The sequence below is a fragment of the Myotis davidii genome, unplaced genomic scaffold (assembly GCF_000327345.1).
Source record: "Myotis davidii unplaced genomic scaffold, ASM32734v1 scaffold167, whole genome shotgun sequence".
Lineage (NCBI taxonomy): Eukaryota > Metazoa > Chordata > Mammalia > Chiroptera > Vespertilionidae > Myotis > Myotis davidii.
Window position 1 is genome coordinate 2,590,901 of NW_006300048.1, and position 14,611 is coordinate 2,605,511.

The following is a 14,611-nucleotide window of genomic DNA, read 5'->3' on the forward strand; positions in this document are numbered from 1 at the left end:
CGGAGCGGGGGCAGGAGCCAGGCCGGGTCCGGACGGGCCGAGATGCCCTATAAACTGAAGAAGGAGAAGGTGAGCGTGGCCCATTTCCTTCCGCCTCCGCCTTGGGGCCTGCGCGGAGCTCTGGGAGGGGCTGGAGACAGGCCCGGATTATCTATGACTCACTGAGCCTTATAAACCTTATATCTTTAAAAGGAATTTATATGATTTAACCAAGCATTTGCCTAACTCTCCTACGTGTGATTATTATTTTGCTTCATTGTGAAAAACGGAGACATGTAATTTTCTGTCATGGACTTTGTAGGTTCAGGAGACCCGCCCGGGCCTGCACTGGCCTTCCCCGCCGCTCCCTGCAGCCCCTTCTCCCGCCCTGCCCAGCTCCCTGACCTAGAACAGCTCTGCCTTCTCTCTCCTCCACCGAATCTGGCCTAGGCCCCTCCCTCTAGTTCTTCCTTCTCGCACAAACTTGTGAGCCAGGACGGAGCCTTCCCTTCTGTCCGTGGAACCTCCGAATGTCAGTGCTGGAGGGGACCGCCGAGTGCATTCAGCGCCATCCGGAGTGGTACAGATGGGGAGACTGAGGCCAAGGTCACACAACCTGCTGGAGGCCCAGCTGCACCATCGGGGCTCCCGGCTTAAAGGCCCCTTCGTACCAGAGTCCCCTCTCACAGGCACAGCCGTCTCCCAGGTTCAAACCAGTCCGTCACCATTCCCAGGCTGAGCAGGCGCCATCCCCTAATCCTGGGGTAACCTTTGCATTTTTTATTCTTTGCACAGTATTGGACTTCTGTCTTTCCTGGGCCATACTCTCTGTAAATCGGGAATCTGCCCCCACGATCAGATTAGTTTTCCTTCTTACCCATGGACTAGCCACCCCTGAACACCCTTGCCTTTGTCTTGGTGTCCTGGTGTCCTGACATAGGCTGTTTCTTTCCTTTTTTTTTTTTTTTTTAATGCTTTAGTGATTGGTTACTTTTAGAGAGAGAGGGAGGGAGGGAGGGAGAAAATTCGATTTGCTGTTCCGCTTATTTATGTATTCCCTGGTTGATTCTTGGATGTGCCCTGACTGGGGATCAAACCCACCACCTCGGCGTATCCGGACGACACTCTAACCAGCTGAGCTACCTTCCTCGTCTGCCTCCATACCACCTTCCCCTGTGGTTCATCCCTGCCTTTCTCTGCCCTCTGTTTCCTGCTGTTGCTGAGATCTGACTCAGAGGTGTGGCTCCTCTGAGGTACAGATGCACACAGAGGATGCTAGAATGCCAGCTCCAGCCTCCCCCAGCTTCTCCTTTCCTGGGCCGGTTCCTCATGGTGAGGGGACAGCTCTGGCCTGGTGTTCTGCACCAACGTAAAGCAACCTACTCTACGACCCCAGAGGTGTCATGCTTTCATTTGTCCTCTGATGGGCTGGGTTGCTGGGCTCCCATCTCTGACCTTATCAGTTAAACTCTTTATCCTGGGGCTGTTGGAGATCTGCCAGAGTTGTCCCCATAACCTCTCAGGTCCTGATGTCCTGAGTATAGGGTTGTGATGGTGCACTAGGCACTGAACTTCGTGGGGCACTGAGTTGGTCAGGGTTGTGTGCCCCACCCAGGGCCCTGTCCTTGGCAAGTGAGCATGCTACAGTGGTTTGGGCAGCTTAGATGGTATACACACAGCCACACAAGGGGCTAAAGGGTCACAGGTTCAATTCCCAGTCAAGTGGGTTGCATGCAGGAGGCAACCAATAGATGTGTCTCTCTCACATCAATGTTTCTCCTTCTCGCTCTCTCTCCCCCCACCCCTCTAAAAATCAATGGAAAAAGATACCCTCAGGTTAGGATTGACAAAAAATAAATTTTAAAAATTTATTTTAAAAAATGGGAGAATGAACAAAGATCCTCTTACAATCAGAGAAGGAAATCTTACCAAAAAGAAAGCCCTGCACCAGAGTGGCTCAGTTGGTTGAGCATCGTCCCATGAACTGAGAGGTCAACTGTTCAGTTCCTGTTCAGAGCAGATGCCCGGGTTGCAGGCTCCATCCCTGGTAGGGGGTGTGCAGGAGGCAGCCAATCTATGTTTCTCACATTGGTGTTTCACGCCCCTCTTCTTTCCTCTCTCTCTAAAAAATAAAAATAAATCAGTAAAAACATATTTTTTTAAAAAGAATGCGGAGGGGCATGGAATTCAGGGGAAGCTGGTGAGGCCTCTGCCTGTCTGTAGGTTTTGGTCTGATGGAACAGATACTGTCCCATCCACAGAAAACCTTTCTCTAGGAGATGATTGAGAAGAAGAAATTTGCATTTGACTTGCTAGGACCACAGGGATAAGTATTTGGTTGGAAAAGAGTATTGGAAGGTTTGGAGTCCATGGGGCCAGGCATCTCTGACCCCCTTCGAGGTTTAACATTCTGCTTCTGATTTCCAATTGCCTTTGGCCTTCTTCAGTCAATGATTGGCAAGTCCTGAGGAGGAAGGAGGTGGCATGTGACAGGCTTGCCTGGATGGGGTAGGGACAGAAGAAGGGGTGGGTAGAAGTGAAGCTCAGCCATCACTTCTCTCCTTTCTCCCCCATCCGAGTTGGCCCCAGTCCTGTCCATCCTTCACAGCCTCCCCCCTGAAACCGCTCCTGAGCCTTCCGGTGGGAGGGAGCTCTCCCTCGTGCCCTGGGTTTACAGAACACTTGGTAGGTTGTCCTTGCCCCTTCTGTGTTCTTTTGGACTGGAATTAATTATGGACAAGTCTTTTCTTCCCTTTGCAATAATAACTGAGTTCCATTTTGGTTTGGCATCTCCCTTGCACACAGTAGGTCCTCAATGGATGGGTGCTGAGTCAATCTCTTGGGGGGGATTTGCATCCCTCTTCTTCCCTCATGTTCTGATCTGAGACTTAACATCTTTTAGGTTCCTGAGTCAGGTGCCCCTGCCCCCTCCCACTTTCTTCTTGTTCAGAATGATAGTAATAACATTGACTAACCTTATGCTTTTCATGGACACTGTGCTAAGGGAAGCAGGAACCATGATCCTCGTCACTTAGTAGATGAGGAAACTGGGGCTCAGAGAGGCTAGTTAGTTAACTTGCGTATGATCATGTAACTGGTAAGGGTTAGGCCCGGAACACAGGGCTGGCTCCATGGTGCCTTGCAGCTCTGGACCGCTGGGCTGGGCTGGGCTGGCGTGTGTGCCCTTCACCTGTTCTGCGGGAGCCAGGGAGCGAGAGTGGTGGGCCCCGCAGTGGGGATCTCTCTTAGGCGCATTCCCTGAGAGGTACGACGGAGTGCTTCTAGGGTAGGTGGAGGGGCACAAAAAAGACCCAGTAGCTCATGATCAAGTCGAAAGATGAGACACGTACGAAGAGGGGTCACCTGTGTCCAAGGGGCCCACATCGGGGGTCTGTACAGTCACCTCAGTGTTGTGTTCTGCCTGCACCCCTTCATCCTTTTCCTCTCCACCCATGATCTGAGCCACTCCCTGGCCCCTTCATGAGGGGTCAGTGTGCCCAGCGTGGTCAGTAGGCAGTGGAAGAGTATTCAACACAAAGAAGGCGCGCCTGCCTGCTCCTGCTCGCTCACGTGACTGTTCACTGCTCACTCGGAGCTGCTCCACACCTGGGAATGGCTTCCTTCTCCCCGCCCCCACAAAGCCTTCCCCCAACTCCACCCACACAGAGCTTTCTTCTCCCTGAAATCCTTCTGCCCCCATAGTCACAGCCACTTGATTTAACACTTCTCACTGAAGGGGCTTGGATGCCATTGAGTTGCGGAATCTCGGAGCTGGGCGTGATTTCCCAGGTCCTCCAGTCCAGTCTTCATTAAGGCTGGAAACCCCTTCTGCGACAAGTGACTGCTCCCCTGCTTGAATGCTCTTGGAGTTGGGGACTTGCAGCCCCACAAGGCAGCCGGCTTCTGTGCAGCTGCTCTGGAGAAAATTCTTCCTTGTTTGGAGCCTCCTCTTGTCTTCCTGTCACTTCAGCCAGGGCTCTTGAGCCTCTGGGTCCACATAGAACAAGTTGCATCTCTCCTCCCCAGGACAGCCCTTAAGTTATTTGTAAAGATCCCTCTTGCCCCCCCTCCTGCCATGACTCCTCCCTTCCATTGTACCTCTCCCAGTTCCTGCAGCTGTTGCTCTTGGGACATGCTTTTGAATCCACTCCAGTATGGGTTGTATCCGCCCCCGCCCCCCGCCGCCACCCCAAAGAAAACCTAGAATTTGTCTTTGTCCCTCCCGAAGTCTGCTGCGCACAGCTGAACCAGACCCTCCACAACGGCCGGGTCCCCAGTGCCAAGCACTCCACACAGGCCTGTTAGCTGATGGAAGGTTATTGTAAGTGAGCTGCGGGGCATCCATGGCACCCAGAGGAATTGTTGTGAGCTTGCAGCCAGACCCAAATCCCCGTCTTTTTCACTTTTCCCCCATCTTGTCCCTGTGCAGTTGCTTATTTAGACCCGAAGCATAGGAAGAGATGCTGGGCAGGCCAGGTTCCCGAGGGAGATGGGTCTAGTGCTCACTCTCTGTGGCAGTTCAGGGCCTCCCTCCCACCCCTGTCTCTGTCCTGTCCACTGAGGCGTTCCTGGGACAATTCCTATACATGTTCGCATTCCTGGGCCCCACTGATGGTGCCGGTGCCACCCTGTCATCTGGGTGCTATTTGTGACATTTAAGAAAATGCCTCTCGCTCTTTCCAGGTGGCTCTGGGGGGAGAGTGGTGATCCTTCCCTCCAGCAGGAGAGCCTCAGGCACCCTCTGCCCCCTTTAGCCCCAGCGAGTGTGAGCAGCTTGTTCCATCATGCTTTCCCCTTAAGACTTTTCCCCTGGTTGTTGACAGAGGCACTCCCAGCCCCTAGCTCATGTCCCAGCCTTGGGAGGGGAAAGAGCATTATGCTTCATTACTGTGTGTGGAAGAGGTCTTCCCAACCACATTCTAAGCTCCTTAGAGGGACTGAATTTCCCTTTTGTACCCCAAACCCTCCTCCCCTGGGCTAGATACAAGGCAGGTGCTCGGTAGTTCTGGTTGATTGATTGATTCAACTGGACAGAGGATAATTACAGCAAAGACCTAAGGGGTCCAGACAAGGCCTCTCCCTTCCCCTGGCAAGTACTAACTCGACCTCCATCTTCTTCCTTCAGGAGCCCCCCAAGATTGCCAAAGGCACGGCCAAGTCCAGCAGCTCGGGCAAGGATGGCGGAGGCGAGAGTGCTGAGGAGGTAATGAACGTGGGCACAGCCCTAGTTATGCTGTACACACCAGCTCCAACTGCTGGCTGGCTGGCTGGTGGGGTGAGGGATCCCAGGGGGCCAGAAGTTACCCGGGCAGAAGGGGAGGAGGCTTCACAGCCTGGGAGGGACCTCCGGCAGGTTTTGCTTCGGCTGGTGCAGACCAAATAAGTTCTCCCGTTCTTTAGCCCTTCCTGTGAAAGTTGTCTGAACAAGTTGAGTATTGAGTTCCTTTTTCCTTGGGGCAAAAAGCTAGGGGTACCAGATCCTGGGGAGATGGGGAGAAGTATACGGTGCTCAGTGGTGAGTGGCTTCAGCATGGCTCTGGGTGCGGTTGGGGGTGGGGTTGGGGAGTGGCTGGAGTTCTTGAGTCGGCCGGGCTGGGCCCATTGCCCTTGGTCCTGATCAGATGGGAGCTACTGCAGGACAGTTATGAGCAGAGGTCAGCGCAGCCCAGCAATCTAGGGTTATAAAGCAATAAATGGCAAGTGGAGAGAGCACTGGAGGGTGGAGGGCCTTAAGGAAGTGCAGAGTATGTCCATGAAGGTTTCCGAGCGTGCAGGGGATGCTCGGGAGGGTGGATGATCCTGACATCATTGAGCAAATGCTCTTATTTCCCGGGAGCTGGTGATCCTTGACTTCTCTGCTTCCTGCTTCCTGTTCTAAACTGTTCAGAGGGATGGAGGAGAACAGAAAACGGGGGCAGGTCTTGTGTGTTTTTGGAAGAAGAGATCGATTAACAAGTGTTTGGGGTTAACTCTGGACTTAGATTTTTCTGGGTATTGGTCCCTGTCACCTTTCAAGAGATCTACACACTTTTCACGCCTATGACCATTGTTTTAGGCCTCACTTGAGTAATTGGAAGAAGCAGGGGGGTGTCCCCCACTTTGCAGACACGGAAGTTGAGGACCGCAGATAAATTCCTCCTCCTCTGCACTGACACAGTAATCTGATCAGGTCTCCAGAATAGTCCTTATCACTGGGTGTTGTAACTTCTCACATGTGTTTTCCCTACCAACTGCGGGCTCTGAGGGAAGGAGATGGCTTCTTGCCGTACCCGTGCGCTCCTGCACGTTCGCAGCAGATCCGGAAAGACTTCCTCGGAGCACTCCCTCAGCCTCCCCTGTAGGAATGATGACACCTGTGGAACCCACAGGGAAGGTCGCTGGGAACTGGCAACTGATAGGCAAAGCAGCAAGAGACCCAGAAGTAGGACAGAAAAGAATAGTTGGGGGGCTGCTCCCAGCTTTTGCCTATTACCTACTTGTTCAGTTATTAGATTGATGTCATTTATCATCATCAAACCAGGATTATAGGAAATAAAAGGACTTTTTAAGGAGAACAAAGGGCCAAAACCGGTTTGGCTCAGTGGATAGAGTGTCGGCCTAGGGACTGAAAGGTCCCAGGTTTGATTCCCGTCAAGGGCATGTACCTGGGTTGCGGGCACATCCCCAGTAGGAGATGTGCAGGAGGCAGCTGATCGATGTTTCTCTCTCATTGATGTTTCTAACTATCTCTCTCCCTTCCTCTCTGTAAAAAATCAATAAAATATATTTGGGGGAAAAAAAGAAGAACAAAGAGGGCGGGGAGGAACATAAATATAAATAAGAAAATGGCAATAACTACATACCTATCAATAATCACTTTAAATATAAAATGGATTAAGTTCTCCAAAAGACAAAGAGTAGCTGAATGGATAAGAAAACGATATATATTCCAACCGGGCTATTTTTTTTCTTCATTGGAACAAAGAAATAAGCATCTTTTAACTGAGTCTATGATGTTGATTATAAAAGATTTACTATGTAAAAATATAAATGCCCAAAACATTTATAGTATTTCATTTATTTTAAATAAAATCAAACTGATTAAGCCTGACTGGTGTGGCTCAGTGGTTGAGCATCGACCCATGAACCAGAAGGTCACAATTTGATTCCCAGTCAGGGCACATGCCTGGGTTGCGGGTCCAATCCCCAGTGGGGGGCAGCAGATCAATGATTCTCTCTCATCATTGATGTTACTATCTCTCTCTCCCTCTCCCTTCCTCCCTAAAATCAATAAAAATATTTTTTTAAAAAATCAAACTGTTAAAATGAAAAAAAAGAAAAAGATTGATGTCATTTCCTGAAAGCAGCCTTTCTTGACCACCGCCTCACCCCCATCCCCACCTGCCCAGGACAAGGTCAGGGCTCCTGCCCTTTGCTCCTCTGGCACCCAGTGCCATCCACGGCAACACGTAATGAAAAATCCCACGGGAATCCATTGTTCAGGAGCTGGCTCCTTTGTTGGTGTGTGAGCTCTGTGAGGCCCTCGTTCAGTGTTGAGGGGCCTGGCACACGGGAGGCGCCAGCATCTGAATGCATTGGTGAGTGAAAACTGAAGGAGCAAACAAACCAATTTCAAATTAGAGCTGGAAGGAACCTTAGAATCTAACGCTCTCCTTTCATAGGTGGGAAAACGAAGGCTCCACCAGATTAAGAAATATGCCAAGACCAGTTGCTAGGATTTCTGCACTGCCTTTCTGGACAAATCTGATAAGGGCAGGAGTAGGTCAGTATCAGGCCCTCTGGGGCAGGAGTGTTCAGCTCACCTTTTGCGCTGCTTTGTGAAATGCTGCTCAGGGCTTACCTGTAGGCAGCTACGGGAATTCTGCTACCTGCTTTCCTAGAAATGTGCCCAGGTGGCCCCATGCAGAGGGACAGTGGGAAAGTTGGTGGCCAGGCTGTGAGGCCCAGGTCATCAAAAGCTGTTTGGCAGTCTTTTCCTTGCTCTTCGTGTAGTCCAGAATTTTGGGCTCTTAACAGCCAAATTTACCCTTTGCTAAGCATTTGCCAGTCTTTCCAATTGACCCTAATAATTATAGCAGCCAACATTGATTTTATTGAACAGTGACTTATATATTAGTGTCCTGGGGCAGCCATCACAAATTACCACAACTGGGTGGATTATAATAACGGGTTTATCTTTTCACAGTTCTGGAGGTCAGAAGTCTGAAATCGAGGTGTCAGCAGGCCAGTCTCCCCTGAGGTTCTGGGGAAGAGTCTGTGCTGTGCCTCATTACTAGTTTCTTGGGGCTTTCAACACTCCTTGGTGTTCCTTGGCTGGCAGATGCATCACTCCAATCTCTACCCCCGCTCCACATGGCCTTCTCCCCTGTGTGTGTGTAACTGTGTTTCTGTGTCCAGATTTCCCTCTTCTTATAAGGACACCAGTCCTGTTGGATTTAGCACCCGTCCTAATCCAATATGACCTCATTTTTACTTGATTACATCTGCAAAGAGCCTATTTCCAAATAAGGTCACATTCACAGATGTTGGGTTGATATGGATCTGGGGGACACCATTCTACTCACTACACTCTGTACCAAACACTGCTGAGTACCTGAGTACTTTGCATGCATTTAATTTTATAACCTTCTCATTTAATCTTCATGACACTCCCGTAAGGTCATTCCGTTATCGTTGTCCCCATTTTACAGATGAAACTGAGGCTTAACAGCGTTAACTAGCTTTTACTTGGCAGTAAAACAGAGAATTCAACCTAGGTCTGTGTGGCTTGGGAGCCAGTTCCTGTTTTTTTTATTTTTATTTTTAGAGTGCGTGGAAGGGAGGGAGAGAAACATCGATTTGAGAGAGACACATGGATTGGTTGCTTCCCACGTGCATCCCGACCAGGGCCAAGTATGCGCCCTTGACCAGGAATTGAGTCCAAGACCCTTTGGTGTGCAGGCGGATGCTCTAACCATTGAGCACCAGCCAGGGCCAGCTCCCCTGTGTTCTTGATGGCATGATACACTGGCTCTCAGATTCTAGAAGACAGTATTGGAATGGAAAGGAGCCCTAAAAGGTTAGGTCAGACTTACTCTGACCTGCTGCTGCAGGCAGGGCGGGGTTCTTTCTTGGCCTGTCTTTGGAGAAGGCAGTTCAGTGCTGTGGACTTTGCTATGTCCTGAGTTCTGGGAGTGAGGACAGGAGGAGGAAAAAATTATTCCCCACTTCAGCCTGACCTCCCTGTATCCAGAGTTGTTACCCTAAAAATATTTTGGTCTTATCAGTCCTCTACTTAAAAGCCTCTGTTGGAGCCCTGGCCGGGTGGCTCAGTTGGTTGGAGCATCGTTCTGTACACCAAAAAGGTGAGGGTTCGGTTCCCAGTTAGGTTTCCGGTTTGATCGATGTTTCTCTCTCACATTGATGTTTCTCTTCATCTCCCTACAAATCAATAAACATATCCTTGGGCGAGGATAAAAAAACCCCTCTGTCTGCACCTCCTTGTTCACAAATTCAAATTCACATTGTCAGCCTGCTGAGCCGGCTGCACCCCATTCTTATAGCTCCCATCCTGGTTTCTTGTCACGATGAGCCCGTATGACTCAGAGCCCTTATTGATGCGATTCCGTAGACCTGGACTGCTTTATCTCTCTCCTTTCTTCCTTTGCTTAAACTCATGTTTATCCTTTTAGAGCCAAATTAAAAGTCACCTCTTCAGGGCCGTTTTCCCTAATCCTTCAGGCAGAGTTTGTAGCTCAGCCCTCTGGGTTCCCACATCCTTTGTTGCTTTCTCTGCTTTGGCATTTCCCTTGTATCAGTAGCTGCTCTCTGTCCGTCTCACCCACTGGACTGTGAGCTCTTTGAGGGCAAGGGCCATGTCTTACTCACCTTTTAATCTCTAATGATGTTTATTGAATAAATGAAGGAAGGAAAGAATTAAGCACAGCTAAACAGAGCTCTAGATGTCAGGGTAGAAGAGAAAGCTTCTGTGATTTTCAGGGTTTTAAACGAAAAGGATCTTCATTTGGCTAGTAATTCATTATGTAAAAGCTCTAACATTAGTCTTTGCATTTTTCACTGTTGATGTTTCATCATTCTGTAAACAATACTTTCTATAATGTTAAATATTTCTATCTCCTACTTTATTTATGTGTGAGTACGTGGGTTGAATTGTTAATGGTGGCTGTGTTAGGATCCGGTTGGACCTGCATTGGTTCAGAACGAGCAAGGACAGTTGCAGTATATACCGCGTGTGCGAGAGGGGTGTGTAAATCAAAGCGCCGCTTGATGGCCGGAGGCCTGAGCCTCGGGAAGCTGCCTGGAGCTTGGATCCTGTTGAGAGTTGGGTCCTCAAACTACGGCCTGCAGGCCACATGCGGCCCGCCGAAAACATTTATCCAGCCCGCCGGGTGTTTGTGCTGCTGTGTGCCTAGGAATTTGTTCATAGTTTTTTTTAAACTATAGTCCGGCCCTCCAACGGTCTGAGGGACAGTGAACTGGCCCCCTGTTTAAAAAGTTTGAGGACCCCTGGATTAGGGACTCTGGTGTTTCGGGCAGAGGAGATGGCCACTACAGAGTCTCGGCTGTGGGACAGGCAGGACGTAGGAGGGGTTGAGAGCAGGTTGGCCACGTGGCTGTGGTCGGTGCCCAGGGATGCTCTGACAGCTGCAGAAGGCTCTCCAGGGGCCCACCTGCCTCCCACTTCCAGCCCAGGTCGGTGGAGAAGTCAGAAGCTGGAGCTTTTAGGAGAGAGTGTTGAACGTGAAGGGCGTCGCTGGCACATCCCCATACCTCCCTCTGGCAAGCACGTTTCCTCGCGAAGGGCGCACAGACCAGGAGACGCCTCATCCAGGCTTGGCAGCCAGGGCTCTGCTGGCTGGGCCAGCTGTCTCTCGGATGCTGCTTATGTCTGAGGCCTGGGAGCCGGTGGCCTTATAAAACAGGATTGTTTTTAAACTTTGGTTTTTCGCCGTGCAGCCCTCTCTTCCCTTGACACCTACGTGGAGAAGAGTTGGGAAAACACTGATCTAGTCCCACCCTCCTCCTCACTAGCAGAGAAAATTGAGGCCTTGCTTTTCCGTTTCTGGGAGGAATGCCTCCTTTCTCTGGATGTCCCCTTGGCAGGAGGTTCGTGGAGGGGCAGGGTGACTGCATCTTATCTCGGAGGATGGAGAGAGACCTGTTTTTCCTGAGTTTTGGTTCCTAGCTGCCACAAAGGCCCTCACCCTAGTGTCACCAGTGTTTCTCCCCCCCGCTCTGCTTCTGCCACCATCCAGGGCGCTGTTCTGAGGGTTCTCCAGTCGGGACAGGAAAACCCTGTGGGGAGGGGCCTGGGTTTGGCCCCTAGTCAATCAGCCAACCAAACATTTGCTAACTGCATGTTAGTTGCCAGTACTGAGGGGAGGTGCCAAGTGGGGTCCAGGCTTTCGAGGGACTTGCTGTCCAGTCGGGGAATGACACTTGAACAGACTAAGTAAGAGGTGTCACTAGGGATGGTCACAGATCCAGTTGGGGAAAGGGCATGGATACCCAAGGCCTGGAATGTGAGAAGCCTTTTTGGAAAAAGTTGGGACTTAGGCTGGGTCTTGAAAGATGCAATGCCCCATTTTAAAACAAGGAGGACAGTAGACTCTGAGGAACATTTGAAGTGTGCTAATTCCAGGAATTTCCAGGCCGCATTCCTAAAATCCACGGGGTGGGAAATAATAATTTCTATTGCCCTGGCCTAGTAGCTCAATTGGTTAGAGCGTTCTCCCCAAGGTTGCTGGTTTGATCTCTTCTTCCCTGTATCTTTTTTTCTTCCTCTCCCTCTTTCACAACAAATCTCTATTTCCCTTCTTCCCTCCCTCTCTCTCTAAAATCAAGAAATAAGATTTTAAAAAATAGGTACTATTATCATCCCCATTTTACAGATGAGGAAACTGAGGCACCAAGAGACTATATGACTTTCAGCTAATTAATGGCAGAGTCAGGAGTCCAACCCAGGCAGTCAGACCCAAGTCTGTTGGTCATGGCAGGAGAGGTGTGTGATGGCTGCTTTGGCCCCACCTCCTTACGCTCCCCTCATCCAGTTGGTGTCTGGGGCTGTCATTTCAGGCAAAGGGGAGGGCCATAAGGGCAAAGCTACACTGGACCCAAGGGCTACCCTGGGCTGGACCCTGTCCCCTTTGTTTTCTGATCCCCACAGAGGTCACAAGCTCAACATAATTGTTTCCATAAAAAATTCAGAGCCTACGCCCTGGCTGGGTAGCTCAGTGGATTAGAGCGTTGTTCTAACATGCCAAGGTTGTGGGTTCGATTCCCTGATCAGGGTGCATACAAGAATCAATCATTGGATGATGCATAAATAAGTGAAACAACAAATTGATGTTTCTTTCTCTCAAAATCAGTAAATAATTTTTTTTCCAAATTCAGAGCTTACAAATCATAACATTTCTGTCTTCCTCCCTTCCCCCTACCCCAGATGCTTTCAGATTTTCCCATTTTTATTGTATAAAGAAAGAGTTTGTGGAGGAGGCTGGAGAGGAGGTGGGGATGGCAGGTATGAGGACAAGAGGACAACTTCCCTGTGGTTGGGGTACCCAGCTAGACATGGCCTCACCCCTCTGGTGCTACTCTAATTTCTGGTTGGTCAGCCTCTCTCCTCTCCCAACAGGGGGGACCTGGACAGTACCTGTGGGTGGACAGCCGTGCAAATGTCTGTGTAGGCTGAAAATGGGCTTCGCATTCACTTCGGCAGCACATATACTAAAATTGGAATGATACAGAGAAGATTAGCCTGACCCTTGCGCGAGGATGACACCTAAATTTCGTGAAGCGTTCCATATTTAAAAAAAAAAAATGCCTGGCTCAGTGTTTAAGCATCAACCCATGAACCAGGAGGTCATGGTTCAATTCCCAGTCAGGGCACATGCCCAGGTTGTGGGCTCAATCCCCATTAGGGAGCATGCAGGAGGCAGCCAGTCAATGATTCTCTCTTATCATTGATGTTTCTCTCTCTCTCTGAAATCAATAAAAACATGTTTGTTATAAAAAAAGAAAATGGGCTTCCTGGCCGCTGTGGCTCAGTGGTTGAGCATCAACTTATAAACCAGGAGGTCACAGTTCGATTCCCAGTCAGGGCACATGCCCAGGTTACAGGCTGGATCCCCAGTATGGGGCGTGCAGGAGGCAGCCTATCAGTGATTCTCTCTGATCATGGATGTTTCTGTCTCTCCCTCCCTCTCCCTTTCTCTCTGAAATCAATAAAAATATATTTGAAAAAGAAAATGGGCTTTATGAGGCTCTGACACCCTTGTCTGGGAGGAGATAAGGAGATGGTTTTTAAAAGTAGCTGTCTTTACAAAATACAGAAAAAAGTCACCTATCACTCTGCTCCCACAGGAGATGGGCATGGCCACAGTGGTGGGCTTACTCCTGTCCTTTCCCCCTTACCTGGGCTTAGTTCCTTGTGTGGCATTGTGGGGGAGCTCATGTATGTACAGTTTTGTAAAACCCTTATTTTGCTTAGCATAGCAAGGAGTTTTCTGTAATCACATAGTTTTAGGTTTTTTGTTTTATCTTAAGTTTTTATCGCCGTGATCACACGAACATGTACATTGTTCAGAAAATCAGATAGTACTTGGGCTGCAATGTCAGGGCAGCTCTCCCAGGCTCCTCCTCTCCTTCAACTCCTAAGTTTCCGTGGAGGGTGACTTCTGTATTTCCAAATAAGATTCTGTTACTGCTTTTTTTTAATTTTTGAGATTTTGATATTATCTATTGACTGTACTGTGGAAAATTAAACCTCAGTGTCTTATACCTCTGCACAGACATCTTCCCTCTTCTCAAACTACTCATCACCAATTTTGGGTAAATAACTGTGATAGAGTAAATATTTTTTACAGCTGAACCATGTATGATTACATTTAGTACATAGTTTTGTAAACATGATTTTAACTCCATGACATCCCACTTATTTATTTATTTGCTATTATAAATAAGGCTGTAAGAAGTATAAAAAGGCCAAAGCCTCTTTTTTAAATTGAATTTTTTGTGTGTTTTTAGAGAGAGAAGGAAGGGCGAGGGAGAGAGAGAGAAGCATCAGTGTGAGAGAGATAAACATCAATTGGCTGCCTTCTGCACACCTTCCACCGGGGATCAAGCTCACAACCTGGGCATATGTCCTGACTGGAAATCAAATGGCAACCTGTTGGTACATGGGATGTGCCCAACCAACTGAGCTGCACCCGCCAGGGCCAAAGCCTTTTTGTATAGTTAGGATTTTTCTTAAGCTATATTTCTAGTACTTAAACTGAGACATGGGAATGAGTTTCTTTTAACTTTTAATGGAAGAATGTAGCACATTCAGTAAAGTCATACAGTACAGTAATCTTAGGTGTCTGCTCATTTAATTTTTACAGGTATATATGCTATGAACTATCTCCCAGACACAGTCAAGATATAAAATGTTTCACCCTAGCCAGTTTGGCTTAGTGGATAGATCATCGGCCTGTGCACTGAAGGGTCCCCAAGTTCGATTCCAGTGAGGAGTGCATGCCTGGGTTGTGGGCGACTTCAGTCCCCAGTGGGGGGCATGCAGGTGGCAGCCAATCAGTGATTCTCATCATTGATGCTTTTATCTCTCCCCCGCCCCCCCCCCACACATATCCTA

The 14,611-nt window shown here is 49.2% G+C and overlaps 1 protein-coding gene across 4 annotated transcripts in view; it reads left to right on the plus strand.

The window, feature by feature from the left end:
- The first annotated feature begins 6 nt into the window (after positions 1-6).
- PPP2R5D (protein phosphatase 2 regulatory subunit B', delta) overlaps positions 7-14,611 on the plus strand; it is a 21,838-nt gene continuing 7,233 nt past the window's right edge. For 2 of the 4 annotated variants that reach the window (XM_006776353.2, XM_015572225.1), the window contains exons 1-3: positions 7-69; positions 5,105-5,182; positions 7,921-7,926. In XM_006776353.2, coding sequence (XP_006776416.1) covers positions 43-69; positions 5,105-5,182; positions 7,921-7,926 — 111 coding nt within the window. In that variant the 5' untranslated portion in view covers positions 7-42. Of the gene's footprint in view, positions 70-677; positions 744-5,104; positions 5,183-7,920; positions 7,927-14,611 lie in introns of those variants that run through there. The other 2 variants (XM_006776355.2, XM_006776354.1) reach the window with 2 other exon arrangements.